Source organism: Miniopterus natalensis, chromosome 9 (assembly GCF_054644295.1).
Source record: "Miniopterus natalensis isolate mMinNat1 chromosome 9, mMinNat1.hap1, whole genome shotgun sequence".
Lineage (NCBI taxonomy): Eukaryota > Metazoa > Chordata > Mammalia > Chiroptera > Miniopteridae > Miniopterus > Miniopterus natalensis.
Window position 1 is genome coordinate 23,550,564 of NC_142089.1, and position 25,360 is coordinate 23,575,923.

The window sequence follows — 25,360 nt, forward strand, 5'->3', positions numbered from 1 at the left end:
TTCTGTTTAGCATCATCATTTTCTGTGATATGCCACACAAGAAGGAAGACCAGTGATTGATTTCTATGGTAAATGTTTTCCTTTTTAAATCCCTTTTGGTGGCTGGCCTCATCCAGCATTCTCTTTTGTGTTGCTTCCCTCTGTACTAAGGTCGTATGGCTAAAATTTAAATAGGCCATGTTTTCTGTGTGTCTATGCTTCTGCACATGCTGTTCCCTCTGTCTGAATATGATTTCCTCATACTTTTTCAACAAGCAAATTTGTAGCATCCTTTATATACAATTCAGATGTCAGCCGCTTTGGAACATTTGCCAACTCCTCTTGCTCACTCCAACCCCCCATTGCCAGCTGGTTATTCTTTGTTTCTGTGGGATTTTACTCCCCCATTCTAGTATAGAATAGGGGATTATAATGTTTTTATGTGACTGTCTCTTAACAATTAAACTATAAGCTGTTCAAAGGTAAGAATAGATTTGCGTCTTTCACATAGTAGTAGGTATCATATTAGTTGAGTTGCATGAATGAGTAAATGAAAGAGGAGAAAAAAAGAATAGAATGTGTCCTGCTCTCTCCTTTTTGGTTAAATTTTAATAAACTAGACTTTTAAACGTCTGCCACTCCAGGGTTAGTTTTAGTAGAGGCTTCACGGGAAACGTTGACACCTAATTTGGAAAAGGAAAAGATGAAAAATTGGTGTTGGAAGCTTGTAGAGGTGAGTGGTAGCCAGTAGCCAAGCAGCTTGTTGGGTTTGCGTGGGGAGTTGGGTGTCTTGGTGTGCATTTTATCCTCATAGTTGTTCTTCCTTCTCTAATTATAGAATGGGTTCTGGGAAGGCTGTTTGCATTTTTCCAAAATATCCCCTTCTTTGACATAGTTTTTGTTAATTATACCAAATCTCAAATAATAGCTGCTCTTTCCATAATGTGATGATGCAGATTCCCAGGTGAGCATATTGGATTTGGTGTGAGTCACATTTCAGACCACTTATAGAATCAATCATTTGACACCTAGTCCCAGCAGAGATTTTGCTGATTTTAGCTAATCTCTGCCTTTGTACCTTTCTCGTCATTGTTCTCTGAAACCCAGAATTGATTTTTATTTCTAGAATTGCTTTGAAATTCATTGGGTATGCTTTGAAATAACAATAGTATCAAAACAAAAAAGGGCTTAATTGCAAATAACTGAGTAGTGCTGGTCAGAAAGCCCTTTCCTAAATTCTATCCACAGTAATCTTGATGTGGTTTCCTCCCAGCCCAGTCTAGTTTGTTAAGAAAAGAAGTGCCAGGGCTATTCCAAAAAGCCAGCTGATAAATTTACCCTCACCCTTCTTCCTTACTGTTCTACCCCACCCCCACCCCAAACCAATTTTGGAAACAAGCTATTTGCTGCTGTGATGGGAAAGGAGCTCCTCCCCAATTTCTGGTGTCAGGTTAGTGCAAAGGTCAGAAATAGCCAGTATCACACTGGCTGAAGAGAACTGTGGGTCACTGTGGTCAGGTGCTGCTGGCACTTGCCCTTGTAATCCCCGAATAGAAGAAAGACCTGGCAAGTTAGAGGAGTGAATTCTCCTGAGGCAAAAATCTCATTTTAATCTGCATATTGCATACTGGTAAACTTTCTTGGGAAGAAAAAGACACTCAGTGCACCTCTATATTGTGCTGGCCAAGAATCTGGGATTGTTAGGGGCTACTTTTCGTGAGGGCACCATTAGAAGCCATCATAAGTTTATTCTGAAACCCTTTAATTGTTTAAAGCTCTGCATGGGTTAAGAATTTTGCTTTGGAGCTTGTATTTTCTTTATTTCATCTGTATGTACCTCCTTTCCTGCCATATTTTCTGAAAGTAGGGACTAAGCCAATCAGTGTGCTTCTTGATGCCTGCCTTGCCCTATTGATTATCCCCACCATTTATGCACCTTTTGTTACTCATTTCAGAAAGATTTCCGAGTACAGGAACTCCCACTGGCTCGTATTAAGAAGATTATGAAACTGGATGAAGATGTGAAGGTGAATTCACATTCATTTTTATTTATATTGAAGCTAAAATGATGGTAGGTTATTGTTCGTTTCTTTAGAGCTCAAAGTTTAAACAAAAGTGAAAGTATTGTTATTGTCTGCTGCTTTTTTATTTGGTTCCTCGTAAAATTGTTAAGTGAACTGAAATTGAACAGTTTTAATTATTATATGGTGCTTTTCTGAAAATTAGGGATATCCTGTTTTCTAGATGTTGAAAAGATGCTGAGTGCTTTTGGAATCACCCAGTTATTTTTGGCATGTAGTGTAAATATGTAGCATCAAATCAGCAGGACAGTGACATCTTCTTAGCATCTTGTTACAGTCTCTAATTTGTTTATCTGAGCTCTAAGAAATGTTTGATGATACTGCATCTGTGAGTTGTTTCACATGAATAATATTTGGGAGAGGTTTTACTTGGAGGTTGTTGATACTGTATTCCTAGGAGTCTACCACCCACTACAACTCTTTCAGAAAAAGAGCACTCTCTCCTTATCACTCAAAATTAATAGTCTCTTGTATTTGTATAGAGAACTATAAGTTCACAGCAATTTTCCCCTCTTTTAGCTCAGTTCCTCCTCATAGTAACCCTTTGAGATTTGATAGGATAAGAATTATGAGTTTCATTTTATAGATATGGAAATAGACAAAAAGGTTAAAAGTGACTCACCCAGAGTAGGAGAACCAAGATCCCAATACTCATCTCTTGCTTCCTTAACTCCAGAGCTCTTCCAATGACTCTATCCTGTACAGACCACCTTACCAAGGTTTCAGAGCCTTGTTTGACCAAGAGCTTACATTGCTGGAGCACTTACTATCTTCTAGGCCCTGTGATGTGTGCTTTTACATGTATTTTCTCATTTGATTCCCACAACAGCCCTGGAAGGTTATCCTCTTTCAATATGTGAAAAATAAAACCCCAAATGATGGGAAGCCTGAGATTTTGCTTAAATCTATTGGCCCTCAAACTCATTATTTTCCCCGCATTGTGTCTCCTTGGATTATATCACTTACTGGCTTTATGGATCTGGGCAAGTTATTTCACCTCTCCTAAACCCTAGTTTCTCTAAAAGGCTATTATGGTAGGTTCTAGATAAGTATTCTTTCTCCCTCTTCCCTTCTACCTGCTTTGTCCCTACTTGTGGGTTTATTTTACCTTGGAATCTCTTGAGGCTACCACCTTCTCATTTTCCAGCCCTTGCCCCATAGTCTGGTGACAGGACATGAGGTAAGGGACAAACTAACTAGTTTGAATGACTTGCTGGTGATTGACAGGGCCTACATCTGTTGCAGATGATCAGTGCAGAAGCCCCTGTGCTCTTTGCCAAGGCAGCCCAGATTTTTATCACAGAGTTGACCCTTCGAGCCTGGATCCACACAGAGGACAACAAGCGCCGGACTCTACAGGTAATATTGTAGACTCACATTGGGAAAACTGGGCAGGAAGCTGCATTTGCCTGCTTCTCTTGCATGCCTTTAGACTAATGCTTGTTTTTTTCTTAGGCCTCTGTCAAACTGATGTGCAATTGGTGTCTTTCTCTACTGTTGGGCGACAGGCATACCTTATAGCCATGATAGTATTTCCCCACCATGGATTTTAATTTCCAACTTGCACATGGTTTTCACAGCTCAGTGATTGAACTATTCACTTGGTGAGCCGTCACTATAAACAGAGGCTAAAGTGATATTTCTCTGTTTCCAGATGTAAACAGCTTCTGATTGGAAGGCTTGAGAGACTCAGGAAAGGACAATCCCAGGAAGAATCAGTTTTACTGACCCCATTGCCTTTTTGTTCCTCATCTGCTTTCCTGGGAATTCTTTTTCTCTTCTTTTTTGTTCTCTTTTTATTTTAATCCAGGACACCAACATTCATACTGTATAAAGATCCCTTGATCATTGGCTCTAGAGGCTCTCCCCTCAACAGCCAGGCCCTAGCTCTTGGAGAAAATGTTTCTCAGACGTTTCTCAGACATAAAAGCAAGGGTGTGACAGATATAAGAGAGCGATAGTATTTTAAAACAAAGCGAAGAAAGTAAATTATGTTTTCTCCTCTTGTTTCCCCTCCAAAGTTGAAAATGCATATATTTATTTATTCTGCAGATATTTTATAAGCACCTACAATGTGCCGAGCACTGTTCTAGGCTCTGGGGATTAATATACATGACAGACAAAAAAATCCCCAGCCCCAGGAAGCCTACATTCTAGTGCAGCTAGACATTGAGAACTTACTTTGTGGCTGCCTTGAAGGAAGTCTGTAGATCTAGAGAGCCAATTAAAGTTACCTTCAAGAACAATTAAGATTAAAAAATAAAATCAGCAAAACACTTGAATGGGCCCTTCCAAAAAAAAGGTTTCCAAATGACCAGTAAGCATATGAAAAGGTACATAACATCGTTTGTCATCTGGGAAATAAAAAAGTAAAACCACAATGCGGTACTAGTTCATATCCACTAGAATGACTAAAATCAAGATAGGAATATATAAAAAAATTGATATATTCCTAAAATGAATTACTTTTCAACAATAAAAGAAACAAACTATTGATCTATACAACAGCATGGATGAATCTCAAAAATACTATGTTAAGCAAAAGAAACCAGGAAAAAAAATTACGTAGTACATGGATACCATGTACTGTCCATAGTGATAGAAATAAGAGTTGTGGTTATCTCAGATTGAGGGGGGTGGAGGATAATGCCTGGAAAGGGATGGAAGGAAACTTTTTATATTCTTATCTAGGTGATAGCTGCCTGGGTGTATATATTTATTAAAACTCATCCAGCTGTGTACTTAAGATTTTTGTATTTTACTGAATAGGAGTAATCAGTAAAATATTAGCACTTAAAAAGACAAAATTAAAATATTAAAAATACCAATTTAAGTATATCTATGTTTCCAAAATACTATAGAACATGCTGGTGTAGGTTTCAAAGTGATTATTATTTCTTTCTCTTTTTCTCTCCTCATTCCATCCTTAGATGGGCTGTTTAGATAACTTTGAGTAGGTGACATCATCAAGAATGTGATACTATATCGTACTAATCTTAAATGAGTCCTGGCAGCTTTAAGATGTGCCCTGCTTCAGTAGGATGGGTTTATTATCAAGCTGGTGGTTGGCAAGAATGGTGGACTGGAGTTTTGCATTTCAGTGGCTTGGGGCCATCACAGAGACAAGGGAAGGAAAAAAACAGAAAATTTCCATCTCCTTCTGTTTTGTCTGATGAGTCACCTTCTCTTAAGATGTGATATGTAGAAGTCACTAAAGATTTCTGTTAGTAGGTCAGTTCCCCTCCTCCCCCAACATTTTATTATGAAAAAATTCACACATAAAGTTTATAGTGAACACCTGTATACTCACCACCTAGGTCCTACCATTAAAATTTTACTTGTTTTATCCCCAGATCTATCTATCCATCAAATCATCTATTTTTAAATGAATTTCAAAGTTTACTTTTCCCTAAATACTTCAACATGCATATTATTCATTAGAGGTCACTCTTTTACCCTTTTCTTTAAAATGTTCAGACAGTGTTAGTATGTTGGTTTTTAGTTTAAAAAAACAAAACAAAAATCCTTTAGTTCTATTATTTAAAAAAAGGGAGTGTCATCCTTAGAAAGAACCCCTTCAGCACAGGCCTTGGTTTCAGTATCCTTAGTCAACTGACTCCTATATTCTCTGCCCACCTGAACCTGTACTCTTAGTAACTTCAGACTTCCAATATTTATATCACATTAAACAAGATTTAAACCATGGGTTCAACATTGCAATTTTGAATTCCAAAATAAAAATTACAGTTTCGTGGAAACTAAGATACAGATCAGTAACTAGAAAATATTGCAGAAAGTTACTGAGTTAGGATTTCACCCAGGAAATTCCAAATAGACTTTACTTATGAACCAAAGGAGCAAAATATTATTTAGCTCCTTACAAAGGTTATAAAATTGAATGATAGCCTAACCTTGTTAAACACATAATGACCAGAAACCTGCTGCTTGAGATTGCTAGATTTGTACAATTTTAGCTGGAGGATTATCATTTATCAACTGTGGGGAGGATCTTGGGGCAGAATCCAGCAGAGGCAGTAGTAGCTGGAGGCTCAAATATCTGGTTTGCGGAGCAGGAGCTACCGGTAGCTCTTTTTTGTCTATTTTGTAGATGTCTTTCCAGCAAGTCCGATAATTTGAAGTTTAAGAGAGTTTGCCTGTGCTTATTTCAGCTATAGACTTGGCTGTGGGTACTTAGTTTGGCTTAGAAGTCATCGTCTTCTTTTACTTGTAACCTGGAGGGTATAAAGCCAGGTGAACTAGTTTCTCCCCAGGCTAATTTTTCACCTTGCTTTTCTTTGTTACAGAGGAATGATATCGCCATGGCAATTACAAAATTTGATCAGTTTGACTTTCTCATCGATATTGTTCCAAGAGATGAACTGAAACCTCCAAAGCGTCAGGTGAGCTGGGAAGGTATTGCTGCTGCCTGAGGAGCACCTTGTGTACGGGTGTCAGATATGCTCCTTTTCCTCTCTCAGCACGAGTCATTTGCTATTTCTTTTGCTTCTTCTGTAGACTAGATCCATCCTTAACATCCCCCTCTGCTACTCATTTATGGATACTTTTAACTCAGTGCCTCTGAGGTGGTATTTCAGTGAAAATAGACAAAGTTAAAATTAAAGACTTTGGTTATAAACAGTAAGAGTGAAGCTCATTTCAAGGTACCCTAGGAACTCTGAGTTCTTAATCTGGGGTGGGAGAACATGCCCAGGGAGTTAGAGATTTTAGATTTTCAAGAAACAGCCTCTCTATGTTCACAGTGGTGTTTGTTGTGAGTGGGCTTTGGTTTTCTCTTACTCTTGATTGTGGTTCTCTATATAGTGCTCTGGTGACACATTTGAATCACCTGCTAGGGTTTTAAAAAATACCAGTGCCCAGGTTCTACCCCATACCAGCTGAATCAGAATCTGAGAGGGGGAGGCCCAGGTATCAGTACTTTTTAAAGTTCCCCAGATGCTTGTAGTGTGCAACCAAATTTGAGAACCACCACTTAAACCGTTTTCTTAAGCAATCATGAGAAAGAATGAATGTCTGTCTGCCTGCCTTCCCCTCTCTTCTACCTGCCCCTCTCCAAAGGTCACACCAATTATTTTCTTCAGCACCTTGGGTGCATAAGCCTCTTAATTGAGGCTGTAATAGACCCCTATCCTGTATAACTCCTTGTTGCAGGCACACCGTTTGCGTGACTCACCAGGTCTAGTGGAGACACTTGGGAAATAGTGGAGGAGTCTGGCAGGAAGAAAGCTGTGCCTTGTTCTGCTTGCTCTGTTTTCTTAATAAAATTTTAGGTGGTTTTAATGAATTATTTCATAGTATATTATCCTTAGAAACAAGGTCATTCAGTGACTCCCATGCTGTCTCATATTAATAACCAATTAGAAGGTAGGAGAAATGGGCGTCTTAAAGGACATTTGTAATCATGACCCTGCCTGGGGGCCCTTGGATTAGCAAGCCCTTTGTCACCCCCTTACTAGAGCAGGGAGCCTCACTGCGTCTCCGTTCTTTCTGGGCAGTCTTTGCTACTGTAAACATCCTTGACTGGAAGCTGTAAGGTGTTCAGAGGAGCTTTCAGTCGGATGTTTACAGCGGCAGGCTGCCACGGTCGTCCCCGGCTGCGCATCGCCTTTGAGACATTGCAGGTTAGTGCCCATGGGCTCAATTCCTCCTCTTGGGGTGCTTCCCTCCTCTCTGAGAAGTCACTACAGCAAGAACTCAGACCACTTCTCTTCTTCAAAACAAATGATATGACACACACGCTCTCCTTATTGGAATTTGTTTCAGAAGCTCCTTTAAAAACAAGATGAGACCTGTGACAAAATCAGGTCTTGCTCATATTCCTTGTGCTGACTCCTGCTTGTTCTCTGTGGGTTCCTGCTGAACCAACTGGCTGGAGAGAAGGGTCATGTCTTGTCCCCTCCCTTCCTCCAAAGTCCTCAGTACTTGGCTCTGTCGGTGTCAGACAGCTCGTTCCGTCCTACCCTGACTCAAAATGCTGTGACCCATCTCTTTGTAAAGTGTGTCTAGCTGAAACAGCTCCGTGCTGTCTGGACTCAGTTCTTTGTAGGTGTTCAAGCCAATGATTGGCATCCTGTTTGGGACAGCTGCTGCCTGGCCTTTAAAAGGTTGAGATTGCTGAAAGCTGGCCTGAAATTCTCAGGTAGCACTTCTAATCCTCTGTAGACATGGAGTTTTCCCAAGCTCTAAATTGGCTGGCACCTTAAGTCCTATAAAAGCACCTACTCTCCAGAATTCACCCTTTCTGAAAAGGCAGCAGTTCACTTTTGCTGCTGAAGCGAATGTACTTTTTTTCCAGTCTGTGGCTGGCGCACAACACTGTAGTGATGGCCCTAGGAGGTGATGCTGCTCATTCTCTGGTTTGCTTTGTCAGTCTCCACTTCTGAACACATTCCAAGAGCAAACCCTCTGGTTGGAGAGGGGAGGCCACAGCTAAAGCTGGGCAAGTACCCCAGTCTGGATTGATCCAGTCATCCCAGGTGTTCTAGCGCCTGGGGTGATGTTCCACTGCTGAGGAAAGGAACTAGCCACAACTATTGAGTTGGGGATGTAAGGCCCTTGACTTCTCAGAGATGCTTGGGAATTTCTATTGTTCTTTGGAGGAGCAAATAAAAACTATTTGAAAGCAGAAGGTAGTTGAGGCCTGGCTTCTACCCCACTAAAGCTATGAGTTGAAAGTTCCTGCCCATTGAAATATCATTTCTTTTCACCCATCTCTTTAAACCAAGCATAACCATTCCCTTGCTAGCTTGACCTCCATTGGCCGAATGAATCTTCATAATGCTGAAGAACCTTCGATATGCCTCCTTCCATTCCAGTGGATTGAGAACAATCATGCCCTTCTCACAGCACAAACTGACTTGATGGAGTGTCCTAGACTGCCTGCTTCATAAACAAGTTAGGAAGCTATAGTAGGCAGCATGGGAGAAGCTCTTCACCTGCTCTCATAACTTGGCAAGGGGTATTTTGGCTTCTGAAAGGGGTATTTAAAGGGTTTGCTTTTTGTCTGACAAAAAAAACATTCACTTACAGATCAGCTGCCGTCAGGAATAACTGGATACAGAACAATCACAGATCAAAGCTAGGAAATGCTAGTGTCTCCCTACCCCGACTTCCTACAAATTCACTCGGGGGGGTGTCTCAGTCCTCTATACCTTCTTATCACCCAATAGCTTTTTCAAATTAGGTCTGGACTTTAGTGATTGATGTTTTTTATAAAGTGGGAAGGGAGATCTCAGTGGAAAATAAATACATTGAACTCATTTCAAGAGCTTTGAAAAAGAGCAGTTTCATGGCTAAGGAAGGTATCAGTATTTTACCCCTGCCACAGCCAAGATCTAGTTGACAAGACTGACCTTTATTTGTAATCGTGAGAAGTTGGAGTTGAAGTGGACCGTGACATTGTCACAGTTAAGTTCTGGAAACAGACCTAGATGAAAATAAAAGGGGACCAATCTCCTTTCTTCTGCTTCAGCATGATCACATTCAGGGTTCAAACTGTTTGAGTCTGAAGCACAGAATAAATTAACCTAAAAAGTTGGTTCATGTTTGAAGACTAGCTCAGAAACCCAGCATGTTACACATGTCTGCCTAAGTTGGGTGGATCGCCATCAGGAAACCTTGTCATGCAGAGACCCAAGTTTCTCCTAAGCTATATATTAGCAGTCCTAGTTTTAGTGTCCTGGGCCCCCCAGTCACCAGGCAAGCAAAATAATACCCAGCCCTGTTCTACAGGGCACATGGGCTTCTCCCGGCACTAGACCACAAAACCCTAGAGGTAGCAAAGAGAGTTTAGGGACTCTTCTGTTGGCAACAGCTGATGTATTCAGTAGAATTTGTCCTACTACCAACTTGAGTTAAAAAATACAGACATACCTCGGAGATATTGTGGGGGCAGTTCCAGACCACCACAATAAAGCGAGTACAGGCATCCTGGGAGATACTGCAGGTTTGGTTTGTTTACACACCACTGTAATAAAGCAAGTATCTCAATTAAGTGAGTTGTAATCCTTTTGCTGCTAGAGGGTCTTGCCTTCAGTTTGTAAAAAAGAAAAGTCAACACTTGGGAAACACAATAAAGCAAAGTGCAATAAAACGTGGTATGTCTGTACTTTCCTGTCCCTTAACTGTCTGCCTGGCTCTATAAATCCATTCTCATTCAGCAGGTGTTTAGTGGCTGCCTACAGGGGAATGAATAGTAGGGACAGTGGGGAACAAGAGAGAGCTAGGCTTTGCCCTTAGGGGAAAGCAGTGAATTTGACAAGGAAGAAAAAGCACAAAGAGGAAAGGACTAAAAGCACAGATTAGAGGACCTCACTTAATGAGGGGGTGGGGTCAATACCAACTTTGTAAATGTCACTTTGAGGAGATTTGAGGCAGTCCTCTTATACCTTGAAGAAGTGTCTTTTTCTCTTTTCTTGAACTTGGCACACTTGGCCCAGAACAAGGGAGTGAGTAAATTTAGGCTAAGTTTTTGCTCAGCCAGCCCAAGTTGTTGTATGTTTCTGTTGTTTTTGTTGTCCCAGGCAGGGGCACCATGTGTTTCAGGGCCCTCTGGAGCAGATGCCGATCTCTGTGACAATGGTCAGGGGCCGACCAACCCTGGACCCTCAGGCTATGACCATGCCGTAGTGTGTGTAAACATCCTACACTCTCAGCTGTGAGCTCAAGGTGGCTGGGAGAGGGTTGTTTACTCCTTCTGCCATGGAAAACGTCAGCTGAAGAAGGAAGTCTCTTCACCCAGCAGACCGGACAGAATGCGACCTCCCTAGTCAGCCAAGGCAGCACCCAGCGGAGAGCTGTCCTCGGGCCCCCTGGGTTGCTCTTCTGTGGCTAAGTACAACCCAGAACCACATGTGACACTGGATAGATGTGGCCCACAGTGACCACTGAGCTCGCGATGTGCTGTGAAAAGCCAGGCACTTGCCTATTGGTGCTCTCAATCCTAACATTTGATCTGAAATTTCAACCCAGAAAAAGCCCTATGTCCCTTTCCCCCCTGCTATGTCCCTCCTGAGGCAGTGGGAACAAAAAAAGGAGAGAGCTGCCTGTTTGGGAGATTGAGAACCGGCCTGAGAGCATGACGTATGGGTAGCATCTTCCAGTGCTTGCAATTAGCACTGTCCTCATATCACAGCCCTCGACAGCGTTTACTGACAAGCACTGCTAGTGCGTGGCTTTTAGTAACGGTAATTATTTGCACATTTGTAACTCATCATGCAATGGGTGATCACTCTGTACTTCAGAAAATTGGCTGTAACTTTTGTGAAACCTATGGAATCTGTTATTTTTAGTGTGATTTAGCACAACCGGTCTCTTCGAATTCCACTTTCCCTTGGCTTCAAATGTGGAGAGCTCAGCATTCAGCTGGCAACTGCACAGAGTCCGTTTGGGGGAAGAATGGAAATTCACTCTGGCGGCTGCTGAGTCGGTTCTTTCTCTCTTACCTGCCTTTACTTCTACCCCACAGGAGGAGGTGCGCCAGTCTGTGACTCCTGCCGAGCCTGTCCAGTACTACTTCACGCTGGCTCAGCAGCCCACCGCCGTCCAAGTCCAGGGGCAGCAGCAAGGCCAGCAGACCACCAGCTCCACAACCACCATCCAGCCCGGGCAGATCATCATTGCACAGCCTCAGCAGGGCCAGGTCTGTGAGCTGCAGAGGGTGCCTGCCCAGCAAGATAATACTTCTTAGGTTTGGGATGATGAAAGCTTGACCAGGGCAGAGAGGCACTCCGATCATCATAGAGCACTGAATTTGAAGTCTGGAAACCTGGGCTCCCCCCTCAGATTCAGCCACTGAGGTGACATGTCACCCTAATTTCTCTGGCTCTGGTTTCCTCATGGGTCAAATGAGGAAAGTATAGTGGACAAGATGTTCTTCAGGATCCTTATGAGCTAAAAAGTTTTAGAAGGAAAAACTATCATGTCCCCATGAAGAGTGGTGGCGTCTCTTAAGTGGACTCCGTTCCTGCTGTCTGTGTGTGTACACCAGAATTGGCATTTGTATCCTTGAGGGGAGATCAGGCATGCATACCTCTCCTCTCCTCCTCCCCATTATTTCTCTGTCCTACTATATTTGTATCAACTGACTGTCCTTTTTTTAAAAAACATGTCTTTATTGATTTCAGAGAGAGGAAGGGAGGAGAGAGAGAAACATCAATAATGAGTCATTGATTGGCTGCCTCCTGCACGCCCCTCCACTGGGGATCGAGCCCAAAGCTTGGGCATGTTCCCTGACTGGGAATCAAGCTGCAGTCTCCTGGATCATGGGTCGATGCTTCCCCTGTGCCATGCCGGCTGGGCAGATGACCTTCTCTTCTTACAATAGTAATCAGAAGATTCTCTCCCCAATACAGTTGTTGTGAGAGCTGTAATATCTACGTTTGTTGGGAATCATGAGAAGCTGCAGAGAACTCTTCTGAGCTCTGAATCCAAATTCCCTGTCAGTCATTAGTTTATTTTTTCATCAAACATTGGTCATCCTCCGTAGGTGAAGTCCTATGCTGTGTGTTGGGAACACAAGCATGAGTCAAACAGTCTCTATTTTTAAGAATTCACAATCTAGTTGGGGCTACAAATACTTGGAGATTATACCACCATGTGGGAAGGGTAAGATGTTCTTAGGATGTGCAGAGGGTGTTACGGGAGTACATCAAAAGGGGCACCTAATAAAGATGGAGAGGGGTGGTAGAAGAGGATGTCGGAGGAGGTTCCTTTAAAGGAATGATATGAATTTAGAGGGAATAAAGGACATGAATCAGAATGGGGAAGGAGGGCTTTCCCACTAGGTGGCTCAGCACAAGCAAAGTCTTAGAGGTAAGAAATAGCACAAGGCAGTGGTGAAAGGGTGCAGCTCAGGGAACAAGTAGGCAAGTCTGAAAAGATAGGTGGAGGACGCACCCTAGACAGCCTTGTGTGTTCTAGTGAGCTGGGTTTGCCTAGAAGAAAAAAAGTTGGGGTGGTGGTAGATTTAGATATAATTGTGATTTTAGGATATTCCCTGCTCATTTTTTATCCATGTAACAGAAATTTATTGAGTGCTTTGTCTTTGCCTGACATTGTGCTAGGCAGGAGGGGTTCAAAGATTAGTGCAGCCCAGTCCCTGCCTTAGGAGTTCACTGCACTGTGATGCCTAAGGGACCTTCTTTGGCTCTAGCTTGTGCATCTGCAGTGGTGAGAGCTCTACCTGCCAAAGGCTTTATCCCTTTATAGAGCGAACTTCAAGGGAGTCTGCTAAAGGCATGCTCTGATTGGCTGATCATCCCAAGAGGCTCATGGCTGTTGTGCCCCAACAGCAGGGCACACCATACATGATTTGACAGCTGCTATGCTAACACAAGCCCTCATTTTACTGAAATGATATAGAAGTACTTTGGAAATCCTGTCAGGAAAATTGAGTTGCTAGAGTACAGTGATGAGTTGGCAGTATGTACTTTTTTTTAGTCAGCGAGAGTTTCATGTATCCTCTGCCACCCCAAACTTGCTCAGCTTGGAGCTGAAGGCTTGTGGAGATGGTGAAGTTAGTCCCTTCTAGCATCTTTCAACTGTTGTTTCACTGTCTTCCTGGTTCAGGGTGACCTTGTGCTGTGCGTCACATCCCTGGACCTCTGTAGTAATGGCTGTTTCAAGTTGAGTGCAGGTAACATTTGCAGAACAGAATACATACTAAAGTTGAAAGGAAAGTATATTTTGGTAAAGTAAAGCCTATATTTTTGTCATAAAATTGGAAACTTTTGTTCCTGGAGGCTTGGAGAATAGGCTGAGTTGAAAATTGTGGTGTGAGAACAGGAGATGTTTCCTGTTGTCCTAGCCCCCTGTACGCGTTTTTATATAGGTCCTTCTGCCATCTTTTTTCCCCACCCTTCTCCATTTTACAGTAATTTCTCCTTACCTTGTAATTCCTTGAATCTCATATGTAGTTCCCAGGACACATCCCCTTCTCATGTAATTTTAGATGCATAACAGACTTATGCATTCAGAAAGTAAAGAGTGTCAGAATGGCCATGTTGATTAAAGCCATGATTCCTTGAGACTCCCAGGATCCTCTTACTGAAGTGGGAGAGAACATATTCGAATCAGGGGTTTGGGGATATAGTTGTGATTTAAAATGCTCCACCCTCCTTACCACCACCACCCTCCACCCCCTACCACCTGACCAGATGAGCAAGATGTGTTATAAAGGTCACATATTGGGCTACGGTTTTGAGATTTGAAGAAATGACTGACTGACCCTTTTGACAGTTCAAGTCTTACAGTCGCTCAGAGGAATAAGTTTCATAGGCCTACAGTACACTAAGTATGTGTGAGAGACACAGAATCTGCCAAGTCTCAGACACATTAGACTGAAATTTCTTAAATCTACAAAGTTAAAATTCTTGCTTTATCAAATTCTGTTACTTAGGAGTAGCCTCAATTGAGATCCAGGTGTTCAGTGTCCGTTGCCCAGTGTGTTTACCTGGGCAGCTGTGCTGTGATCCAGAGCAGCCAGCTGGCTGCTGGGGGCTGGGGTCACTCTACTGCTTGAATGGAGGTGAAAAACATTGTGTTCTTTTATTTTCCTTCCAATGTCTTGCAAGCCTAAGGGTCCTGAATTTAGTAAATTCATACTGACCGCACTTTGCATTTACTTTACCCTCCAAATTCACCTGCTCCAGACTTGACCTTGGCCATTTCTCAAGTGAACTGTTGTGGTTGCTTTTGATTCTTTTGTACCATATGTGCCTTACTATCATTCAAGTGGCTGTGAAAAGTTACAACATTTGTTTTTTTGTGGTTTTTAAAAAATATGTATTGATTTCAGAGAGAGGAAGGGAGAGGGAGAGGGAGAGATAGAAACATCAGTGATGAGAGAGTTGTCATTGATTGGCTGCCCCCTGCATGTGCCCGACTGGGGATCGATCCTGCAGCCCTGGGCATGTGCCCTGACCAGGAATCAAACCTTGATCTCCTGGATCCTAGGTTGATGCTCAGCTGCTGAGCCACGCCCAGCTGGGCGAAAGTTGCAACATTTGAAGCATAGAGATGTTTTGTGCCTAGGCAAATATGTTGTACTGTGAGCCTTAAAATCTGTTTAACTTTTCATCTTTTGTTTTGGTGAGCAACTTTCTCAGTGCTCTAAACCCAACGGACTCTGTAGGTTGAGTATTATTATCAGTGTTGAGATGACTTTAGGCATTCATGGAAAGGTTTGCTCCTAGTTAACCCCTTGGTAAGCCTACTGACTGAACCAGAGCTCAAGCAACTTTCTCCTGACTCTTCTTTCCAGACCACACCAGTGACCATGCAGGTTGGAGAAGGTCAACAGGTGCAGATTGTCCAGGCCCAGCCACAGGGTCAAGCCCAGCAGGCCCAGAGTGGCACTGGACAGACCATGCAAGTGATGCAGCAGATCATCACAAACACAGGAGAGATCCAGCAGATCCCGGTAAGCACTGTCCTGCCTCAAGTTCTGCATGGCAATCTGCTCAATGCTATAAAAGAAATACTTAAAGATTATATATCTGTATATATATGCGCACACGTACACACAATAAAAAAAATTGTGTGTGCACATGTATTTTGTGCTATTATGTATATAACACATACATTTATTTGTTTATTTATTTGTTTGTTTGTTTGTTAATCCTCACCTGAGGATATTTTTTTCCATTGTTTTTAGAGGGAGTAGAAGGAGGTGGGGGTGGAGAAAAACATGGATGTCAGAGAGACACATTGATTGGTTGCCTCCCATACATGCTTCAGCTGGGGCTGGGGATCAAACTTGCAACCCAGACACGTGCCCTTGACGGTTGCACCACCCGCCACCCTTCGGTGCATGGGCCGATGCTTTAACCACTGAACCACACGGGTCAGGTCCATACATACATTTTTTTAAAACCTATATTTCCTGTTACCACAACTTGCTTCATTGTGTGCTCACTGCTTTCCTTTAACCCAAGTTCAAGTTCACCACTATGGGGCAGCTCCTCTTAATTTCCCTTCATTCCACCTACCAGAGAAATCATTGTAACCACTATTCCGCGCCAAGGCCCAAAGGCCCTGTGAGGCAGTCCTGTCTTTGGATTAGCAGAGAATAAGAGGGAGGGGTATAGAGAAGGCCATAAATACACTTGTTGCATATTCATGAGTCAGTTCCCAGTGGAGCCTGCAGCAAAGTGTATTTTTGGCTTTAATTTAACTTATCCATTCCTTCACTGTGGACTGCTGCTTCCTGTGTGCCTTGAGGGATTTCATTTCTTAGATTTGTTGGCTTTTTTACTTGTACTTGTTCTTTTGTTAAAAATGTTCTTGTCTTAACACTTGCCATTTATACATTGGTCATTTTGCCACCAAAAAATGTAGAAAGTGAGTGACATGGAGCAGTCCTTCTGTTTCCTGTCCCTTGCACTTCCTATTGTAAGTGAAATGTAGGCAGATCTAGAAATTCACTTGGACTTGAGTAACTATTTTCTCTCTGAAAAAAGCTGAAAAAGTATCCTGAACTCTGTTTATGGAACTGTTCTTACTAAGTTAACGGGGAAAGCTTAGGAAATTGGAGTGAGTGATTGTGTGTTTCTGTGTCTGTGCCCCTCCCCTCCCCTCCCCTCCCCTCCCCTCCCCTCCCCTCCCCTCCCCTCCCCTCCCCTCCCCTCCCCTCCCCTCCCCTCCCCTCCCCTCCCCTCCCCTCCCCTCCCCTCCCCTCCCCTCCCCTCCCCTCCCCTCCCCTCCCCTCCCCTCCCCCTCTCACACACACACCATCAGTTCCAGGTGCCTCACCTCACTTTTTCAGCCATCACCCTCAAGACTTCTCTCTTGAATGGTTTTCGTTCATGTAGAGGCACCAAAACAAGTTCATTTAAGCCAGAGAAGAGCCCCCACTTTGCAGTAACTGTAACTCCAGTGTTTTTAACCCTCTGGGGCACAGAGCTTTAGCACAGATTTGTTGTAGAGTTCAGGGCCTCGCCTTCATGGTCCTCAGATAGGAGTCTGCATTTCTAAACTCATCAGTGCGCTTGCAGTAGTGATGACCTTCAGGAGGGAAACTTTGCTTCTCTTTTGAAAGCCCAGGGGGTAGACTTACTTGCTCTGTAAATAATGTAAAAAAGCTGTGAGGATCCCTAGACCTATCCTTGGGGTAGAGGACTGAGGGATGTCACCAAATATCTAAATCTAAGCCTAAAAAAAGAGCTTCTTGCTTCTTCTAAGAACTGCTTGGAACTATTTGGCTCACAGCTTTCCAATCACATTTGAGTTTCTGCAAAGAGCCCTTCCCAGCTAGGAAATGGAAAATCCCTATGGCTGTCACTATACCTTCCCCCACTCCTGGGACAAGGCTTTTGTCTTTCCTCCCATGTGGCTTGGCCAGAGTTCTGGTGACTCCTGGGACCAGACACTGTCAGTCTCAGCAGATGAGGCCTCCTGAGCCTCCACCTAGCTACCTTCTTCCCCAGAATCAGCTTAATAGTGTTGCCTGTAGGCCACATCATGGGATTGAAGGGGGAGGGGAGGCTTACTTGGCATCACAGATTCCCAGCAGCTCCTCTCGGCAGATTCTCAGGAAGTAAATGACTGCAGGTCACAATACCGTGTCCTGTCCCCTTTGAACCGGATTCTTACAGGTTTAGATTTTTGGCCCTCCTTGCCTTAAGTAGACAATTCTGGAATGTTCTACCAAAACTTCAGGATTAATCTTTCTTGGTGATTCCAATCCTCTTAGAGGCTGGCAGTTTCAGAGAAGCAGTTTGATTTAATACTGCTCACAGGAGTGCCGCTTCCTCCTATTAGCATTTTCCTTGTGGAAGTAAAATTCCCTTCAGTGACCTTAGCTCTTGAAGGCAAGGGGATTGTTTGCTTCAGGATAGAGAGATCTGTTAGCCTCAAGAAGCTCACCCTTACAGCAAAGGCAGGCTGGGCAGACAGGGAGGGTCATGTCTGGGCCCCCAGATAGAGAGAAACCAGATTTGCTGGTCTCCTGGAACCTCTCTCATCCCCCAAATCCCAAGTGTGAATGTCTGCAGCCTTTCTCTGCTGACTCTCTTGTCTGCTGAGCCACAGTTTCCGTTGCATTATAACCACCTTGGTCCTTCCTTCATCCACACACTCAAAGCACTAAAACTTTCATGGTACGCTGGAGCGTTAAGAGCCTGAGTTAAGGCTTTTAGCACACAATTAAATGCAGCATGTGGTATTATTGTATTATCTGAGACTTAATCTTAAGCATGAGGGACTCTAAGGGCATTTTTGTAGATTTGGTTTCCCATGATGGGGTTTTCTGTGAAAGGTTTATTGATTCAGCTTCCCCTTGGGAGGTGTTTGGCCAGAAGCTAGTGCTGAACACCAAGGATCCTAAAAGTCCCTCAGACCCCCATTGGTCCTGGCTCGTGGGGACAGAGATAGTAAAGCAGGCCAGCTTTTTCTTCCAAGATGTGCACCATGGAGTTGGGCAGTTCTAGGGCTATGGTGCGGAGTGATGGCCATCTGGTTTGTGCTCCTGGCAGACACTGGAGCTTTTCTTAGTATTAGATCAGCCATTCTGGGAACTGGAGTGGAGTAGTGTGGAGATGGAGGGGAGGAAGGCCCACACTTACAGTACAAACATTCTGATAATGTTAGACAGCCTTCAGGATAAAATCCTAAGATAAACTGAGCAAACAGCTAAGAGCCAGCAAATGTTGAGGGTGCAGCCATGCTGTTCTCACATATGTGACAAGATCCTCAGGGAAGTTTTTCAAAGTCCACTCAGGGAACTATCCTCTTTTGTGTTGTGTGACTTGCAGGATGGGGATGCTATGGTTTTGCTGTTTTGACTTCTATTAAAAAGGAACTTTTCAGGGTAGGCTTCTTTGGGAGCCAGGGAGGGCTCAGTGGAGTAGGACACATGAAAAGTTTGTCTGTTTAAGGTTGCACTCAATCTCCTGTGGTCTGTTTGTCTCTATCCGGCCCTAGGTGCAGCTGAACACCGGCCAGCTGCAGTATATTCGCTTAGCCCAGCCTGTATCAGGCACCCAAGTTGTGCAGGGACAGATCCAGACGCTTGCCACCAATGCTCAACAGGTATGTGCCCCAGAGATGCGGGGCTTGAGTTGGGGACTAGCAGGAGCTGGCTTCTGGCTGGAAAGGAGTGCTCAGCACACAACTCTCCTTTCCACTTTATTCTTCAGCAAGAACCACCTCCACACCTGCATATCTATTCTGCACCCCAGGGACAGGTGGGGTTTTATGGAGGATTGTATTCAAAGTGTATCTCTTACCATCTTGGCCTGGAGGAACAAGGAAGTGCAAGGCAGGGAAGTCTCAAGGATCCCTGATGAAAGCCTGATGTACCTGTGCGTAGGTCTGACCAGAAGAAGTGTTCTGACAGACTGCCTCCTCATCAAGCTGTTTCCCGCTTTAAAACTGATGAGCGATTGTGTTCTGGCCCCTCCTGTGCCCTTTGGAAGGCTTGCTTAGACTTTAGCCCCACCTTCTCAAGCATCCTTAACCAGAGGTTGCCCCCCTCATCTCCTCTCATGCCCTAGGATATTGAAGGCTGTGAGCCACAGGTACTGAGGGGCCTCTCTGGCCTTGGGGGTTGGGGGATGTGGGCATCATTTGCAGGGGTGAGGGTGCTGATCAAGGGGAGGCATTGTTAATGGATTCTTTTGCCTCAGACCCAAAAAAAGCAGCGATCGTTTAAGAGCTGGATCTGTCTGGCCCAGTTGCATTTCTGGTGATGTATCTATTGACAGTGGTAACAGAGCTGAGTTTGTAGAGCAGGTCTCCGAAGATTTCATTTGGGAAAAGATGAGGAATGAGCCAAAAGTAAGGCTTCTGAGTTCCATGCCGTCTCTGGGATCATTCACGCCTCACATAAGGACTTGGGCTTTTCCCTAATTTCCTTGGGGCTCATTCACATGGAATCACAGCTCAAGACTGATCACACCTTTGGGTACTTCCCCCTCTTCCTTTACAAAAAAAACTTTTTTAAGACTCTAACCTGGGATCCCCAAAACTTTTTATGGCCTGGGGGTGGGAGGAAATGAGAAGGAAGAGTTTTGGGTTCCCCAGACGTCAGCTTTGGAACCAGAAACTAAAGCCAGAAAGCGGGGAGAGTTGGGTGTACAGAGAGGAGGGGAAGAAACAAAGGGAGAGCACCTGAGAGTAGTCAAAGCCTATGTAACAACAGATTGTAATTGTGACAGCTGGCATAGGGTAGGTAGGTAGGTGCTCAGTAAATGTTTGTTGAATGAATGCTGAATAAATAGTATGTAAGTGAAATTTAAAGATAAATGAAACTTTCTTTTCAGCTGATGTGAAGGGCAGTCCTGCTGGCCATGGCACAGTTAACCTCATCTATGAGGAATATTCCCCATTTGTCTCAGGGTCATTCATTTATTCTGCAGACATTTCTTGAATACTTGTAAAGACAAAACTAACTTCTGCTCTCAAGCAGTTTATAGACTGGTAGGAGGAGAAAGACCCAAAACAAGGAGCAATAGTAAGAAAGCTTTGTGAAGCCCTTTCACACCTGTTTCCTAGACCTGATGGGCTGTTTTGGGCCATTGTGAGGACACTTGAGAGGACGGTCCTTACCTTGCAGGTTGGCTGTAATGATTCCAGGAGATGGTGCACAGAAGACATGACTAGTCAGATGTTCCATAGATACACATGCACACAAGTTCGCATTCTTCTTTCTAGTCTGTCAAGCTGTTTCCAGCAGCTGCCATTGTATGATGCACATTTACATGTCAGTAAATTTCTTTTAAAATCCACACCTAAGATTTTAAGTGCACGTGATAAATGTTTTCTTGCTTCCTTCCACCCTCCCACCCCCACCCCCGTCCTTGGCCCAGAGGGCTACACGTGGCCACTGTCGGAAAAAGTACTTCATAGGTTTGCCACAAGGGCTGCTAGGGCCAAGGCCACCTGCTCGCCAGGGTGTTTCATATTCCAGTCAGATAATCTGGGTGATATGGGTTTGGTTTGGAGCCCACCTTCCAAGAATGAACGGGACCACTCACTACTTTGCCCAGTGTTTTGCAGATTGCCTTCACTGGCTGAAATACTCCTAGGGTTTCTGCCTAAAACTTAAAAATGTTATGACCTCTCATGTCAGCACCTAGGTGCTGAGCCTCAGGCCCCAGAAAGACCTGGGGGAGAGGGTAGTAGGTGGCCATTAATGTGTGTTCTGGGGTCCTCTATGTGATGCCAACTCTGAGTAGCCTTTAGGGCTAGGGGAGGGGAGAGACCCTTGTTTTTCTGCTACTTGTCAAGCACCTGTTCTATGCCAGGCCTTATTCTGGGCACTTTATGTGCATCATCTCATTTGATCTTCATGACCCTCTCCTGGGTGGTGGGCTGGTGGACCAGACCCTGCAGCTGACCTGCCTACTCTGCCATCTTGATTCCTGCAGATCACACAGACAGAGGTCCAGCAAGGACAACAGCAGTTCAGCCAGTTCACAGATGGACAGGTAGGACACCCAGCCTGGGCAGGGGCAGAGGGCAAGGAGTTGGGGGGTGGGGGTTAGTGGATGACATCTGTGGGTTTGGATGGTTAGGGCAGCTGTCCCATTTTCTGTTAACAATGAGTGGACAGAAATTGTTAAAACAAGTACAGTCTTTAAAACAGGGTACCTGTCCTTTAGATTTGTAGACATTATATAGCTCAAATCCCCATTTTGCAGATGAGTAAACAGCCCTAGAAATGGGAAATGCCTTGTCCATGCTCACCAGCTGTTCATTGCAGAACCAGGACTGGAACACAGGTCTCCTCTTTCCCTCTCTAGGACTGGTTTTTCTCTGCTGCCTTTTAATGGTGTGGATTATTTGAAATGCAGAGAACATGTGACCTCTCAACCTCTCTCAGTGCCTGGAATTCAGTAATTCTAAACCCGTGCGAGGAAAGAATCTTACTTTTCCCTCGACCTTTCCCCTCATACTATGACTATGGTCCCAGATACCCCTGAGGACATGACAGGATGAAATGCCCAAGATTGTGTTCTCTGCTGCCCAGAGGGAGAGGAGCTGCATCACCCACCTCTGGCTCCTGCCAGCACCAGGTGCTAGGCTTCCATACCAGGGCTCCTGTGGCAGGGGTCTTGGCTTTTGGTTTCTTTTGGGGACACCTGAGAAACCAAATATCCAGTTGGCCTTAACCTTCCAAAGTGGCTATGTGAGCATCTGCTTCACCCCTCATGGGTCTTGGCTGTAGGAAGTGTTTAATTCCAAGCGCCCTCCTCAGCAGGGCCCTGTGTAGAAAGTGCAGGTTCAGCTTAGCCAGATATTCTAAGGAAAGGACGAGAGGGGGTAATCCTACTGCCCCTGCCAGTGAGGATTACTGAGAGTTGGGGAAATGCTGACTTCCAAGCTGCTAGTACAGTGGTTCGAATTGCTTGTGTTTGTCACAGAGGAACAGCGTGCAGCAAGCTCGAGGCTCTGAGCTAACGGGAGAGGCAGAGCCCAGAGAAGTGAAAGCCACAGGAAATGCAACTCCCTGCACCTCTTCCCCGCCCACTACACACACACCCTCACACCGTGCTGGTGCCTCCTGTGTCTGCTGCTCCCAACCCCAGCAGAGCTCCACATCCCCTCCTCCCTCTGACGCCTTGCAGTGGGTGGTGGTTGAAGTATCTGGGGCCCCCAACCAACTCGAGGCCCATAGGGAGCTGCATGCCCCTCTCCCAGGGGTGACCTCACTCTCTCCTCTCCACCCCTCGCAGCAGCTCTACCAGATCCAGCAAGTCACCATGCCTGCCGGCCAGGACCTCGCCCAGCCCATGTTCATCCAGTCAGCTAACCAGCCCTCCGACGGGCAGGCCCCCCAGGTGACCGGAGACTGAGGGCCTGAGCTGGCAAGGCCAAGGACACCCAACACAATTTTTGCCATACAGCCCCAGGCAGTGGGCACAGCGTCCTTCCCCAGAGGACCCCGCCGACCTCAGCGCCTCCTGCAGGCTAGGACACTGGTGCGCTTCGCCCCACACCTGGGGGCCGAGATTCTCCAACAGAAAGATGCAATATTTTTTATTTCCTTTTTTCCATTTTTTTCTCCAAGGAATCAATATTTCAGTATGTTGAGCTATGTGTCCAGTGCTATGAAATGAAAATATTAAATACATATTTATGGCATTTTCTTGAAGAGTGTGGTTGAAGAAATACTTCTTTTGGGGTTTTTTTTTGGGTTTTACCTCCACTCCTTTTTAGGAGCAAATCTCCTAATAGGTGTATGTTATCTCCTGACTCTTGGAACAGCTGCTGCCCCCAGGATTTTCCACCTTTTTCTGTCCTCAGATTAAACTAGGTGAATGTGTGTAGCTTCTTTTTCATTAGTGGTCTTCTCTCCTTGTCCCTGCTCTTTCCCAGAGCTCTGTATTTGCATCCAGAGGCCATGGAAACATTCCTTGCATTTAAGAGATGAACTCATTCACCATGGAGAGTGGATGGTTTCATTCCCAAACCCTACTCTCCCAGGGACCCTAGGAGACTAGAACTTTGTGCATTTACCTCCCATACACACATTTTTATTTTATTTTTAAAATGCATTAAAAAATTGTGCTAATCTCTTGCTGCATGGACTTCAAACTGCATGACATGCAATAAACTCATTTTAGACAATTCAAAGTCTGAGTTCTGTATCTGGAAGCATTCATGGAGCCACTTGTCTTAGGAAGGTTTGTTTACCCTCAGGTTGGGTGTCTGAATGAGGGGCACCCTTTTGAAAAAAAGCTAAGGGAAACTTACATTACATATCTGATTCAAACTGAGGTCTTCAATTGATTTTAAAAATGAACTTCAGCCCAACTGACACAGCTTAGTACTTGAGCATTGACTTATGACCCAGGAGATTGTGGTTCGATTCCCAGTCAGGGCACATGCCCGGATTGTGGGTTCGATTCCCAGTAGGGGGCTTGCAGGAGGCAGCCAATCAGTGAATCTCTCATCACTGATGTTTCTTTCTCTCTCTCCCCCTCTCTCTTCCTCTCTCTCTGAAGCCAATAAAGACATTTAAACATAAATTAAAAAATAAAGTAAAATAAAAATGAACTTCAGCAGGACCTATTTGCTCTTCAGGTCCCTCCCCACCTTCCTGGGCTACCACCATGAGCTAGATTCAGTTGTGTCCTGTTTGGTTGAGGGTCAAGAGAGAGCATATGTCAAGGAGAAAGCTCCATCCTTCAAACTACGAGCTGGGTAAATCTTTCCTCTCCTGCCTTGGCACAGGTTGGCACTTTGAGTTGCCTGCTGTCGCCATACCCAATAGCACCTGCTATAGAGGGCAGCCCAAGCCCCTTGTCAACCAGCAGGTCTCAAGAGGTCTACAGCCAGGGCCTGTATTCTTTTAATTGAAACAGGAATAAAAAGCGTTCTACTTCATTGACCATAGTGGCCAATGGTGAGCTCTCTTCCTTCCCTTCACCATGCCATTCTTTCAGCTAGAATGAGGCCCATTGTCTGGGAAGATCAGAGAACTGGATGCCAGGAAAAGTAGGTATTAATTTCTTCTCTGACACTAGTATGTCGTAAAACCTTGGGCAACTCCATTCTCTGGGACTGTCAAGGTGTGAGGTGGGGATGGGGAAGAGTCTTTAATATTAGATTATTTCAGCCCGGCCGGGCGTGCTCAGCGGTTGAGCGTCGACCTAGGATCCAGGCGATCGGGGTTTGATTCCTGGTCAGGGCACATGCCCGGATTGTGGGCTCGATCAATGACTCTCTCATCATTGATGTTTCTCTCTCTCTCTCCCTCTTGTCCTCTCTCTGAAATCAATAAAGATATATTAAAATATATATATATATATAAGATTATTTCAGATTTGATCTTGATGCCCTTATAACTCCCTTACCAACTATCCCTTGCTATCAACCTGGACATGTTTTATTTTCAGTCACTTACCAAAGAGTACTTCACCTTATTACACACACACACACAAACTCGGATGGCTTGCATTCAAGACATACACAATGAAATAAAATATGACATTCTGATTAGGGAGAATGTAATTGAGTAGGAAATCAAAATCATAGAAAACAGGAAATATTCTGGCTGTAAAGACCTACATCATTGTTAGAATTAGGCTTCACACTTCATCCTGGGCTTCTGGGCCACCAAAGCAAAAAAGGGCCAGAACCAGGTAAGATTTACACCATAAAAGGAAGAACAACATTCTTTTGCAAAAGCAAAGATTTTATAGTTTTAAGGTTTGAGATACATGATACCTCTCCAGGGTCATCAGGGTAGGTGAAGCAGATACTGTCACCATGAGAAGTCAGTCTTTCCCCCATACGTAAGTCTTGGGCAGCCCTACAGACATCTGACTCCCAAGTTC

At 44.3% G+C, this 25,360-nt stretch overlaps 1 protein-coding gene across 9 annotated transcripts in view; it reads left to right on the forward strand.

Moving 5' to 3' along the window:
• NFYC (nuclear transcription factor Y subunit gamma) overlaps window positions 1–23,654 on the forward strand; it is a 63,233-nt gene extending 39,579 nt beyond the window's left edge. For 4 of the 9 annotated variants that reach the window (XM_087820343.1, XM_087820342.1, XM_087820345.1 and 1 more), the window contains 8 exons: window positions 1,935–2,006; window positions 3,288–3,419; window positions 6,365–6,460; window positions 11,545–11,718; window positions 15,340–15,498; window positions 18,999–19,106; window positions 21,446–21,505; window positions 22,442–23,654. In XM_087820343.1, the coding sequence (XP_087676469.1) occupies window positions 1,935–2,006; window positions 3,288–3,419; window positions 6,365–6,460; window positions 11,545–11,718; window positions 15,340–15,498; window positions 18,999–19,106; window positions 21,446–21,505; window positions 22,442–22,873 (1,233 nt within the window). In that variant the 3' untranslated portion in view covers window positions 22,874–23,654. The remainder of the gene's footprint in view (window positions 1–1,934; window positions 2,007–3,287; window positions 3,420–6,364; window positions 6,461–11,544; window positions 11,719–15,339; window positions 15,499–18,998; window positions 19,107–21,445; window positions 21,506–22,441) is intronic. The other 5 variants (XM_016205186.2, XM_087820347.1, XM_016205192.2 and 2 more) reach the window with 3 other exon arrangements.
• Window positions 23,655–25,360: the final 1,706 nt, after the last annotated feature.